Below are 13,692 nucleotides of genomic sequence, written 5' to 3'. Positions count from 1 at the left end.
TTTTATTTGTTCTTGTTGTCTTGAGAGATCATTAGTTTCTACTTGCTCAATTCCAGCCTTTAGGGATTGATTTTTGGCTATAATCTTTCGGTTTTCGGCCATAATCTTCTGGTTTTCGGCCATAATCTTCTGGTATTCCTTTTCAATCTGGTCATTTCTGGTGTTCAGTTTCTGAGCCTCACTTTCCAATTGCATGATTCTACCTTTTAAACAGTTATTTTCTTGCCAGATCTCTTCCATTTTCCTCAAAATCTCAGTTTTGAACTCTTCCATAGCTTGTGAGGAGTTTTCCTTTTTTGAGGAGGGTCCGGATACTTGTTTGTTCTCCTCCTCTGTTTGCTCAGTTGTCTGGATTTTCTCTGTGTAAAAGCTGTCGAGTGTTAAAGACTTCTTTTTCTTGTTGTTATTCTTTCTCTTCTGAACTTCCTGAGACTGAGTAGCCATTGTTACCCCAGCAGCTTCTCAGGTTTATCCTCGCTCTCAGTGTCTGTCTGAGATCTATTGGCTCCTGAGGTCTGAGTTCTGTTTTTTTCCAAGGTCAAGCCCCCTGGTGGACCCCCTTGCTTGATCCTCTGCAGGAGGTTCCTTTACAAGTCTCAGGGCTCTGCTTCCACAGTCGTATACCCATCCACACTGGTTCCCCACTTAGGCTTTAGTTCCTGGTTGTGTCTGCCTCCACCCACGCCTCCGCAGTGCCTGCGCTCTCAGCCTGCGCTCTGCGTCCTGCTCCCGCGCTCAGATTTTGCCTGCGTTTTTTGGCTTAATGGGGTCCTGAGTCTTGCTGCTCTCAGGAACAGGCCCCGGAGCTGCCAATGACTCGATGGGTGCCCCAAACTTGCTCTATTTCTTTTTAGCTGGCTTCGGAGCTATAGATGTTGTGTGTGGAGGGGGTGGGGGTGGGGTGGTTGCTCAGCCCGTGATTTCGTGAGGGCTGTTTCACCCCTTTATAGCATGGAAATGCCTCGATTCCACGTACCTTCCACGCTGTGCCCTGTTGTGGGGGTTCCTCCGTTCGTCTGGACTTGTTTTTATGTCCCCTTGAGGAGTTTTGTGTGTTTCGGTCAGGAGAGGTTAAGAGCTGCTTCTTACTCTGCCGCCATCTTAACCCGGAACTCCCCATTCAATCTAATTTAAATCTGCTTGATTATGTCACATTCCATTCATGTCTCTGTTGCCCACAACATTTTTAATTTTGAAACATTTTGTAAATTTCTCAAGTCCAGATATTTTATAACTACTAAATTCCACTAAGATCATGTTCAAAAAAGAAATGAAGGTAATTTGTCATGACCTGTCTTTTTTCCTGTAATCTGTTTTTCATAAATCTGTGCTGACTTCATTTTTATCATTTACTAGATTTTCTAAGTGTTCCAAACCATAACTTTGACAATACTTTCTAGAATTTTGGTGAGAATCGCAGTTAAATTCAATAGCATAGAATTAGAAATCTTCCCTTTGAGTATCAAAACAATATTCACCTATCTATACTAAAATATCTTCCATTTTTTATTTTTCAGAGATTAATAAGGACCATTTGAAACCCTGGTACGTAATTCATCCAGGCCTTGTGACATGGGACTGTTGAGGGCAGGTAGCTTATCCCTTCACTTATTTTGAGTTTCAATTCCTTGTTAACCACTTTGCTCTCTCATTCCCTAGCTGAAGATTGTTTTCCATGGTAGAGAACACAGAAGCAAAGTCATGCAGTGACCACATGTTCAAACATTTTGGATCTCTAGGCTTTCATTCTTTTGAACCGTAGCCAGAAGCTTATTGAGATTATAGAACCTCTCTGGAATTAAGATGGTTTATGTAAATGACAACTGGAAATAAAAAATATTATTTGACTAGTTGACCATTCTGATCCCCTTAGCCATAGCTATTAAAAACTGATATTCTGAGTTTATATTTAGGGTTCCAATGCAAGTATAACTTATATAGAGAGCATATTTACTTCTTTTTTCTTTAACTCTATAGATCTTACCATGTACATTCTCTCTTTTCATCTCTATGTTTCTTTTCTCTCTCTCTCTCTGCCTCTCCCAAATACTCTGCATGGGAGAAGTGTGATTAGTGGTGGTGAGGTTAACACTGGTGATTTTGTTTCTATAAAAGCCAGTCAGGAATGTTGGGCCCAAACCAGAAAGACATTAGCTGTGCTAGACAAAAGGACTTAATATACCTCCATTTTGTCCTTGAGATTGTAGGTTAGAAGTAGCAAATTCTCTTCTTGGGCAGAGTTAAAGTTACTAGCACTGTCATTCTGCCCCTTAATGTAATGCCAATCCCTTAAAGGGGCTAAATTCTTTTGCAAATTTTATTCTGAACTTAAAACACCAAAAGAAAGAGCATTTTTATATAGGCAAGCAACATAAAAAGAGGATTCTCTGTGAAACCATGAATATCCATTAATAAAGTATATAAAATTCAATACTGTCCTGATTGTGCTTCCTTCTGAACCTTCTATTTATTCTCTTTTGTGCATTTAGAAAAATGTTTCAGGGACCTTCCTCCTCCTCCCCATAACTATTGCTAACTTCCTTCTCTTACCCTCTCCACCCCCATTAAAACATAAAAAAGGGGGTGGGTATAAAAATAAGTACTGTTATAGTCAAACAAAATGAACCCACCCCTCAGCCATGTTTAATAATGTAGCTCTTTGTGTCCCATGTGAGCATCAGTTCTTTATCAGGACGTTTATAACACAGAGTTCTGATTGGTTCTCAGCTTCAGGTACTCAAGTTGGCTGGTTTCTGTGTACACAAACACCCTGTGCTTGAAGCCAGCAGGTTTGTCCACACTGGCTTCCTTTAGTTAGAGGGATCCCCAGGTGGGTTTCAGTCAAATTGGAGCTGGACAGGAGAAAGTGCTGGGATCCTTGCCAAGTTCACCTGATGACTGCTGTATTTCTAGTGATGCTTTACGAATATTCACCACTCTTACATTGCCTTGGTCTTCCCCTGCTTTGTTGTGACTGCAGGCCTTTTGCTGGTATGGTAATGGGCATGGGAAAGTGGCTTTAGGCACAAAGGGATGGGATTACCCAGGATATTAGTGGTCACCAGAACAGAGTGAGGATGCCTAGTGGAGGAACTTGGCAGGCCTGGAGTTGTCCATTTAGGTACTGTCCATTCTTTCCCACACCCTGGCCTAATAGGTAAATATATAAGCATCATGAGTCATAGGAATGTGAAACAATACTTAGTATTTATCAGTGCTTCAGAAACTACCCTTTAGGTTGAATATTAAATTTTTCTTTTTGTCTCATGCATGTTCAAGGTTCATTTTTACTTCTGAAATAAGCTTCGCTGAATATTGAATAGGTACTGATTGAGTTCTTTACAGTGCTTATAAGACAAAGAAATAAAAGATACTTGCAATCTAGTTTGAAAGTAGAATATAAAGGAAAATTTAAAAGCTCTTAAAGTAGAAAAGAGCTTGCTGAGAATTCTAGGAAAGTCACACCATGTGAAGAATATTTTGATGTTAAAGGATAATACAGATATCAAACAGAACAGGTCCTGGCTGGTATTTCTTTAACAATGCATTATTATTGGTTACATAAAAGAATCAAGCATTCAATCCAATAAACATTTAATAGGTGACTATTATGTGTCAGGCACCTTGTTAATAATCCCTGGGGATACAAATATTGGCAAAAGAGCATGTCATAGTTTATTGGGGAGATAATGTGGAAGAAACTATGTAGAAGGTGTAGACAGGGTAAGTGGGAGATAATGGACAAAGGGAGGGCCCCAACAATAAAGGGAAAGATTACTTATAGAAGGTAGGATTTTACCTGGGCCTTAAAGGAAATCAAGAAAGCTAGGAGGCAGAGATGCGGAAGGATAGAGTTGGAGACAAGGGGTATAAGTCAGGGGAAATGCATGGAATAGAGATATAGAGTATATTTTACAGGAACAGCAAGGAGGCCAGTATTTGTAGGTTCATAAGGTATAAGAAGACTGGAAAGGTAGGAGTCCAGATTATAAAACGCTTTCAGTGACAAATGAAGGGTTTTATTGTTGATTCTGGAGTTGCTAGGATGTCACTGGAATTTACTGAATAGAGGAAAACATGGTCAAACCTTTAGGAAGATTAGTTTGACTACTGACTGGAGGATAGACTGGAGCAGTTCAACCAACCAGCAGGCTATTACAATAGGTTAGGTGTGAGGGGATGAGGATCTACAACAGCATCTTGGCAGTCAGGAGATAATGGAATATATATGAGAAATATTAAGAAGGTAAAATCACAGATTGGATGTAAGGAGTGAGAGAGAATGAGGAATCCAGAATGACTCCTAGGTTGTGAGCATAGTGACTGGTAGGGTGGTGGTATTCTTGACACTTAAAGTGAAGTTAGGAAGAAGGAAAGGTTTTGGGAGAAAATAATGAGTTCTGTTTTGGGTATGTTGAGTTTAAGATTTCTATGCCTCTTCTAGTTCAAGAGATCCAAAGTGGCAGTTAAGAGATTGAGAGAGAGGTTAGGGATGGACAAGTAGATCTGAGAGTCATCCATGTAGAAATAATAATAAGTTGATTCTTAGGAGTTGATTAGTTCACCAGGAAAAATAATATAGAGGAAGAAGAGAAGAGGGCCCAGGATAGAGCCACCTGGATACCTACCATTAGTGGATGTGACCTGGTTGAAAATCCTACATAGGAAATTGAGAAGTGTTCAGATAGATAGAAGAACCAGGAGAGAGCAGTGTCATAGAAGTCTAGATAGGATAGAATATCGAGGAAAAAAGAATGATGTCAGAGGCTGTAGAGAGATCAAGACAGATAAGAACTGAGAAAAGGCCATTGGATTTGGTGATGAAATTATTGGCAATTTTGGAGAGGATAGTTTTGGTACTTGATATACAATGTCAGGATGCTGCAGTGGCATTAAGATGAAGTTGGGGTGGGATACCTAGGTGGCCCACTAGGTGGAGAGCCAGGCCTGGAGATGGTAGGGAGATCCAGGGTCAAATATGGCCTCAGACACTTTCTAACTGTGTGACCCTGGGGAAGTCACTTAACCCCACTTGGCCTAGACCTTACCACTCTTTTGCCTTGGAATAATACTTAGTGTCAATTCTAAGACAGAACGTAAGGATACCAAAAAAAAAAAAAAAAAAAAAAAAAAAAAAAAAAAAAAAAAAAAGATGAAGGTGGGAAGGATAACTAGCTTTGACCAGGGAAGAAGAAATCCATTGCTAGAAGGGACACCGTTTTTTTTTTTTTTTTTTTAACCCTTACTTTCCTTCTTGGAGTCAATACTGTGTATTGGCTCCAAGGCAGAAGAGTGGTAAGTGGTAAGTGGCTAGGCAATGGGGGTTAAGTGACTTGCCCAGGATCACACAGGGCAAGTGGCTGAGGCCAAATTTGAACCTAGGACCTCCCGTTTCTAGGCCTGGCTCTCAATCCACTGAGCTACCCAGCTGCCTCCGGGACACAGTTTTAAAAGCATTTAAGGGAAGATTTTCATAATCTCTAAATTAGGGGAATCTTCTAAAGCAGTGATGGGCAAATTACGGCCCACGGGCCAGATGTGGCCCCCTGAAATGTTCTATTCAGCTGCATGACATTATTCCTAATCTGACGAATACAATGAGTAGGATACAATACAATGAAACTTCTAAAGACTTGCCTTAAAAACAGACTGACAGATGAGTATTTCCTTTCCTTTGGGGCCCCCTCTTCACAAAGTTTGCCCATCACTGTTCTAAAGGATGAAAAAGATCAGAGACCAATTTTCCTATTGGAGGTGGATTTTATGCTCAGACGAGCAAGAGGGAGGAAAATATCTGACTTTCAGACTAGTTTCAGTACATAACCTGGCCAACTTAATTTTCAGTATACTATAATTTTTGTTTTAAATTGTTCTTGCTGATTGAGATTGATAGGGACAGAGAAAGTACTATTGTATTTTAAGAACTTTATAGGCTTCCTTCATTACTTGGCCTGTGAAATGAGGCCCTTGATCACTATTGATAGATGAACAGTCTTTGTAACAGTCATGGAGTCTGCTTAAGTACTAACTATTTTGAAAATATAAATTTGGAAATGAGAAAATATTCATTCACAGTTACATTTTGAATAAAATGTACTTGAATTAACAGAAGGGCCTATTATATAGGCTTTTTTTTTTTTGTCTTAGTTTCCCAGTGTTTACCTGGCAGCTAAGGCAAGTACAATAATACCACTTTTTTTTTTAAAGCAATTCCAAAGCCTGGTTTGGGGACAGCTGGGGTTCCTCAAGACTTTCAAGGGGGTCAGCAAGGACAAAATTATTTTTATAATAATATTAAGATGTTTTCATTTCTAATATAGTAAATATAGATAGATATAACCTACATAAACAAAATGTTTTTTTGGGTCTTCAGTGATTTTTAAGACCATAATATAAATTGGGAGGAAATTAAAATATAGTTGAATCAGCTATGTGCAGATTAAAATATAATTAAAAAAATGTATAGGCCTGCAAAAGAAAAATCTATAAGGACCCAGAAAACGACCATAACAAAGGAAAACAGAAACAATTAAAAGCACAACTAATCTTTCAGCAGATATTAACTGATCGATAGCCCAGATCAATGGGTCTAATTTCTGATTCTCCAAAAGCAAAAAGATTGAGCTAGAACCTCTTGTCTTTGACAAGGACCAATTGGTCCTTATTGCTCCAGTTATAAGATTTTTCAGTGAGTGCCAACTGAAAAGCAGAAAAAAAATGGAAAAGCAAGCCATGAATAAATTTTGGCACTATTATTTTCTAGAATTAAAAATGTGTGCCAGAAGAGCATCTCAGAAATACAATCCAAATCCTAGCCCAGTCTGACTCTTTAGACAAGGATTTTGGCCTTTCCTTTCTTATCTACTCAAGCAGAACAATAATGACTGTATCTTCTTCCCAATTCAAGCTTGAAGACCTTGCTTTTCTACAAGACCCCAAGTCCTGTTTTTGCTTAATGTGATCCATCTGAATGCGTTTCATGGAATAATGGAACAAAGGGGTCAAATTAGTGTTGCTGCAATCTAAAATTGGTTAGTAAGCTATCTTCCTTTAACAATCTAACAACAATTCTAGAACTTTTTGATCCCAGGACTCTTATTATACTCAAGATTCATTTTAATTTCAATGTAGTACCTAGTAAATATACAACTGGAATTTTAAAAAATGAATGTTAAGAAGTTCTTTTAGATCTTTGGTTTTTATATCATTTACATTTCCTAATATATCCCATTCCCCTCCCCTTCTTAGAGAGTAATTCTTTCTATCAGAATAAAACAGAAAAAACCAAACAGCTTATTAAAACTAACCAATATATCAAAACAGATTGTTCTTATATAGTGTTCCACATTTCTTAGAATCCTATTTCTGCAAATTAGTTGGGGAGTTGCCTTCCTATATCTTTGTTTGAGGGGCTAACTTTGGTCATAATTTTATAGCATTTAGTTTTGATTGTTTTGTTGTTTCTTTTATTTACATTGTTGTAGTCACTGTGCATATTATTTTTCTGGTTTTGCTCACTTTGTGGCAATTGGAGAAAAAAAAGGTAAAAGAAAAGTTTCTTTGAGCAAATATGCACAATAAAGCAAAACAAATTCCCTATGTGGCAATGGCAAAAAAAATACATTTTATTCCACATCTTGAACCCATTACATTTCTTTCAGGAGATAGATAGCATGTCTTGTCTTTGGCCCTTTGCAATAATAAATGGTTGTTGCGTTGATCATAGTTTTAAGCTTTTAAGGTTGTTTTGAAATGCAGCTAGATTGGCACCATTGAAATAGAGCTGGACTTATTCAGACTTGAATTAGAAATTTACTAGCTTTGTGACCCCAAGTAAGTCACTTAACCTCTGTCTGCCTCAGTTTCCTCACTTGTAAAATGGGAATTAAAAACATATATCTCCAAGGAGAGTTGTGAGGACAGAATCAGATAATATTTGTAAGTAAAAACCGTAAATTACTTTATAAATACTAGCTATTACCATAATTATTATTTGTATTATTATTTTTATACTTTTTTTCCAGTTCTACACATTTCATTCTCAACAAGTTTATATAAAATTCTTCAAACCTGTTCATTTCTATTTTGTTGATATTATAGTATAAATTATTCTGGTTCTGTTTACTTAACTGTATTATTAGTTCTTACAACTCTTTCCATGCTTCTTTGAATTCATCTATTTCTCAAAGCACAGTAATATTCCATCACATATAGCACAATTTGTTAAGTTATTCTCATATTTGTAGGGGTTTTTTGCTACCACAAAAAAGGAAGTGATATAAATATTTTTGTACATATAGGACTTTTTCTTCTTTTTTTGATTTCTTTTAAGTATAGGCCATTTAGTGGTATAACTGAGACAAAGGGCTTGCACTGATTAGTAACTTTTCGTGACTGATTCCAAATTGCTTTCCAGAATGGTAGTACCCATTTACTGGTCAACCAGCAATGCATTAACACACCTGTTTTCCCATAGTCCCTCCAACATTTGTCATTTTCTTTTTTTGTCATCTTTTCAAATCTTATAGGTGTAAGGCGAAACCTAAGAACTGTTTTAATTTGCATTTCTCTATTAGTATTTGGAGCATTTTTTCTTCTGACCATTGCTTTTAGTGATTATTATTCTTTTAGGGACTTTTTGTTCTTATCCTTATCCAATTTATCAGTTGGGGAAATATTATTTCCTTCAGTGATGTAGAACACAATTCAACCAGGCCCTACAAACTGGGCAACTCTTGTCTGTGACTTTCCAGAAATCCTTAAAATATGTTCTAGTGTTCTTGTGGCCTTTCTGTAGTTTTCTTGATGTTAGGTTCCCTCCAAAGGATTCTTTGGATCTAAATTGTCCTTTGATTATCCCTCATTCTTGACCTTTGACCAATCTACCTTTTTTTTTTAAACAAAAACAAATAAAATATTAAGTGTGCCATACACTGTGTTAAGTGCTGGGGGATACAAATACAAGAAAACTAGAGAGTTCTTTCTTCCTTTTAAAGAATTTACATTCTGATAAGGAAAATAAGCCAACAAGATGGCTCAGTGGATAGAGTACTGGGCCTAGAGTCAGGGCGACCTGAGTTCAAATCTGACTATGTGAGTCTGGGCAAATCACTTAACCTCTGTTTGCCTTAATCCACTAGAGAAGGAGATGGCAAACCACTCTAGCATCTTTGCCAAGAAGATCCAATGGACAGTACTAGCTTGCTATAGTCCATATGGTCATGAAGAGTCAGACATGACTGAACAACAACAAAGAGAAAGTAAAACATAAAGGGCAACTAAAAAGTGAGGAAGAGGTGACAGCAAGGTATTACATACAGCAACTAGCTTGGTAGGGAGTTGGAGAATAAATATGACTGGGAATGCTCAAGAAATAGTAATCTTGATCAGGAATTCACCAGTCAGAGGAGAAGGCCCTAGGCAGAGGCATCCTTAAGTGAATAAGACTGCTTAAAAAGATAAGACAGTCTTGAAGAAATTTGGCTGGAGTGATATTTTTTGCATTTCTCGATGGTAACTGTATTAAAGGCCAACTCACTCAAAAATAAAGCTTTCCATTGTTTTTTGGGTGACCCTTGACTTTATTTCTTTAGAAACTGATATTCTGTGCCATGAAACTGCAACATCACTGGGAGGCTCTTTTTTGAAGGATGTACCCTTGTAGAATAAACTTGAGGTCATCAAAAGTGCTTTAATTTATATAATGAACACTTCCTTTGAAAAACAATTGTTAGGTGCCAGACTTGGTGAACACCAAATAACAACATAAAGAACAAAATAAATCATATTTTAACAAATAGGAAAAGACTAGCATTTTATGTTTGTGGACAGCCAGACCAATAATTTCTCAGAACTAAGATCAGAATTAGAAAAAACACAAAAAATAGGAATAAAAATGAATCATATTAAATAAGGCTTTTAGGGTCACAAAACACTGTACAAATATCTTATTTTTATCCTCACAACAACACTGGGAGGTAGGTGTTATTATTATTCCCATTAGGAAACTTGAGATAGAAGTTAAGTGGCTTACGTGGCATCATACAATTGTTAGGCTAAATTTGACCTCAGGTCTTCCTGAGTCCAGCTATATCCAGCTCCCTGTACCATCTAACCACCCTAATGAAAAAAAATATGGGATACAGTTGAAACAACATAATCCTGAGCAATTTTTTAAATACAAGTTCTCACTGTGCTTGTTTGTTGACCAAAAATAGTATTTTCCTTAGTAGAACAAAATATCTTTCAAAATGCAAATCACAATCCATCCATGCTTGCCTTTTCTTTATAACTCCTGTCCATTTTCTCCCATAAGTGGTTTATCATGGAGGTGAGGAGTATACCTTCCGTAATTTCTTCTAACATTATAACAGTACCCATGGAGCCCTTTGGCTAATCACTTGTTATCACCTCATTCTTACCTTGATGATATCCTTTATTTCCTCATTAGTTATATATTGCAACCTGGTCACTTTCATTATTTGCCTGTGTAATATCCATTTTTAATTTTTCAGAGGCAGTTTTATTCTATGTTCATATATCATACAGTAACCCAATAAAATGTTGGAACTAAAAAGATGGGACTTTACTTTCATGAAAACTTGGAGTCAATAAAGGAGCTCTGCAAATCTCTGAAAACAATCTAACCTCCCTCTCTTACTTAATGCTGGCCCCAAGTGGTTGTTCAACTGTATTTTCTATCACAGATATACACAGTAAAGGACAAGCTCTATAGGTTGTCCATCCAAATGCATATTGAAATCTGGGCAACCGACATTGTTCATGCACTCAGTCTTTCCTGTGGGGACCAGGCTGCAACATATAACCAAGGAAAATACTGTATTTGGTCAACAAAAAAATCAATTCTGTTGCTGTAAAATTTTTTCTGTTGTTGAATTTAATTGTAAAAGCCTTGTTCCTTTATTATGACCTTTTTTGTAAGGAGGAAAAAGTAGGTATATAGATTGGTAGTTAATAGTCCCTCAGTGCCTTAAAAAACAAACAAACAACAAAACTCTTAGTCTTCTGTCTTAGTATCAGTTCTAAGACAGAAGAATAGCAAGGGCTAGGCAATTGGAGATTAAATGACTTGCCTAGGATCACACAATTAGGGAGTGTCTAAGGCCAGATTTGAACCCAGATCCTCCTGACTCCAGGCCTGTCAGTATTCACTGTGCAACCTAGTTGCCTCTCTTTGGTTACCTCTTTTGTAACAATGGTCAGTATTTTTTTGGTTCAGGTCTTGTGATTTAAATTTCTGGTCCCTCTGATTTGGAGAATTAAAAATACGGTAGCAACAATCTTGAATCAAGCTTAGTTACCTCATGAAATAGCATGACACAGTGCAAGGTGAAATTAGTTTTGAAGAAAACTTGATGAGAGACCCAACTAAGAAAAGTCAATGATGGCACTGAAATATGAAACTAGAAGAAACACAGACGAAAAATGGAAAAGATTTGCAGCAATTTTTAGAGCAAACACTTTAAAGGTACAATGGCGCTATTATTACTTCTGGATTTTAACATCCTAGTTCTGGATATTTTTTTTTAAAGGAAGAAGATGTGGCAGAGAAGAAAATAGGTGATAGGAGTAGGTAGAATGGACCAACTATGTATAGAAGTCTTTGCAAGAGATGACACAGTTTTTTTTAAATTTTTTAAATTTTTAATTTTAAACCTTTAACTTCTGTGTATTGACTTATAGGTGGAAGAGTGGTAAAGGTAGGCAATGGGGGTCAAGTGACTTGCCCAGGGTCACACAGCTGGGAAGTGTCTGAGGCCGGATTTGAATCTAGGACCTCCCGTCTCTAGGCCTGGCTCTCAATCCAGAGATGACACAGTTTTGAGGAACATGAAAAAAAAAATCATCCCTTTCACTAAGCCTCTTAAACTAAAGACTACTGAAAGCATGACTCGTCAATTGATACACATATGTACTGTTTTATATGTAGAAATACACACACACATACACACTGAGGGCATCCTCGACATGAAGGCATTAGAAAGTAAAAAGCAAGCTTCTGCAAACAATATTTTGTTCTAGACTATATCTTTACTGTCCCATCATTAACTAACCACCATAGAAAATACACTATGCCACGGAATTATTTTTTGACTATGAAAAGCATCTGACTTGGTATAGCAAAATATTGTCTTAAGAGATTGTCTTCTAACAAGATGTCTTCAGTATGTGTGGGTGAAAATTGTGCATTCCTTGAAAGATATAACATTAATATCTAGGGAAACATAAAATAGGGAGACATGTGCTTTTTTACCCCTGTCATGGAAGCATTACAGTGCAGGGTTCCAAGTTAAAAAGGAATTCTTATTGATGGTGAAATCCTCATAACCCTTCTGTTTGTGGTTGGTGTTGACCCAATTGTATCAAACCCTGAGGCCCTGCAAAACTTTTTGAATTAGATCATAATCATTCAAAGAGCGAGATCCACACATGAAAAAACCAAGGTTGTAAAGAATGTTTATTGTCCAGAACATAAGTAGTTAAATAGGCAACATGTAGCATTTTGTCTATCAGTATTTTTTATTTTGAATGAACACTCCAAATGGATACTAAGTTATGTTCATAGTTGAACAAAAGTAGGAGTGTGGGGTGGATTGCCTTTTGGAAATTGCCTTTAGGTTCTTTTACTAACTCTCAAGCTTCTACCTGAACCAAAGGCTCATTAAAAAAAATACTCCTGTTATCTCTAAGTGATCTATGCTGAGTCAAGAGACACTGCATTCTCCAAAGAATTGATGCTTATGGCAATGTAAAGTTGCATATTGGATATGAGCAAACTCATACATTAAAAACAAAGAATTACAAAAGAAATTCTATGTAAAGGATTTCATCAAAGAGATATGAGATTGGAAAAAGAAAATGGGCTAATCAGTTGGCAGAAATGAGAAATAATTCCTGAACAACCTGTGAGTTCTCTTGGTATTCTTGGGATGTCAGGAGAACTGGAGGAGAAACCCTACAATGTTAGGTGGACACCTTGTGGTAAACTTGTAGAAAGCCATGGACAAGAATAATATAGACTAGATAAGCATGTATGAATTGTGATCTGCATTGATGGAATGAAAGCCCATAGTGATTAGAGGACAGACCCATTTGAACATTTGAGTATACAGTCTAACAATACAAATTCCTGCTTTTCTGCAACATTAAAGTACAAAATAAAAATGGTCTAAAATACTTTGAAAAATATAGTATAAAAGATCCCTTTTAGGATTTTAACTGTTTTTACTTGAATTCTCCTTATTTTTCTTTAGGTTTGGTTTGGAGGTTCCAGTAATTCTGAGAAATTCAGAAGAAATAGAATTAAACACAAGAGTATCCAAAAAGGAGATGAAACAAGTCAAGAATCCTTTTGGTTTAGCTATTACTAATCCGGCTTCAGCATCAGTCACAAGTTAGTATTCATTTCTCACAACTTTCCATGTCTTCAATCCTTTTCCCTTAGCCCTTTTAACATCATATTTTGTACTCTTTCATATATTGTGATTCTTGAATCTTAATTCATATTTAGAGTTTTTGTGTTTTCAATTGATTCAACTGAAGTGTAGCATAGTGAATAGAGTACCAGAATTGGAGTTAGTAAGATCAAACTTATTCCTGCCATTGATACTAATGAATTCTGCTACCACTGGTCTTGACCTTTTGAGCCTCAGTGCAACTCTAACTTACTAA

At 36.8% G+C, this 13,692-nt stretch overlaps 1 protein-coding gene across 1 annotated transcript in view; it reads left to right on the top strand.

The window, feature by feature from the left end:
• Window positions 1-13,692, top strand: part of CGRRF1 (cell growth regulator with ring finger domain 1) — a 55,319-nt gene that overhangs the window by 13,625 nt on the left and 28,002 nt on the right. Inside the window, exon 2 of the mRNA XM_044661979.1 lies at window positions 13,275-13,414. Coding sequence (XP_044517914.1) covers window positions 13,275-13,414 — 140 coding nt within the window. The remainder of the gene's footprint in view (window positions 1-13,274; window positions 13,415-13,692) is intronic.

The sequence above is a fragment of the Gracilinanus agilis genome, chromosome 2, assembly GCF_016433145.1.
Source record: "Gracilinanus agilis isolate LMUSP501 chromosome 2, AgileGrace, whole genome shotgun sequence".
Lineage (NCBI taxonomy): Eukaryota > Metazoa > Chordata > Mammalia > Didelphimorphia > Didelphidae > Gracilinanus > Gracilinanus agilis.
The sequence above is the reverse complement of the archived record's forward strand: the minus strand, read 5'-3'. Positions and strand labels throughout refer to the sequence as shown.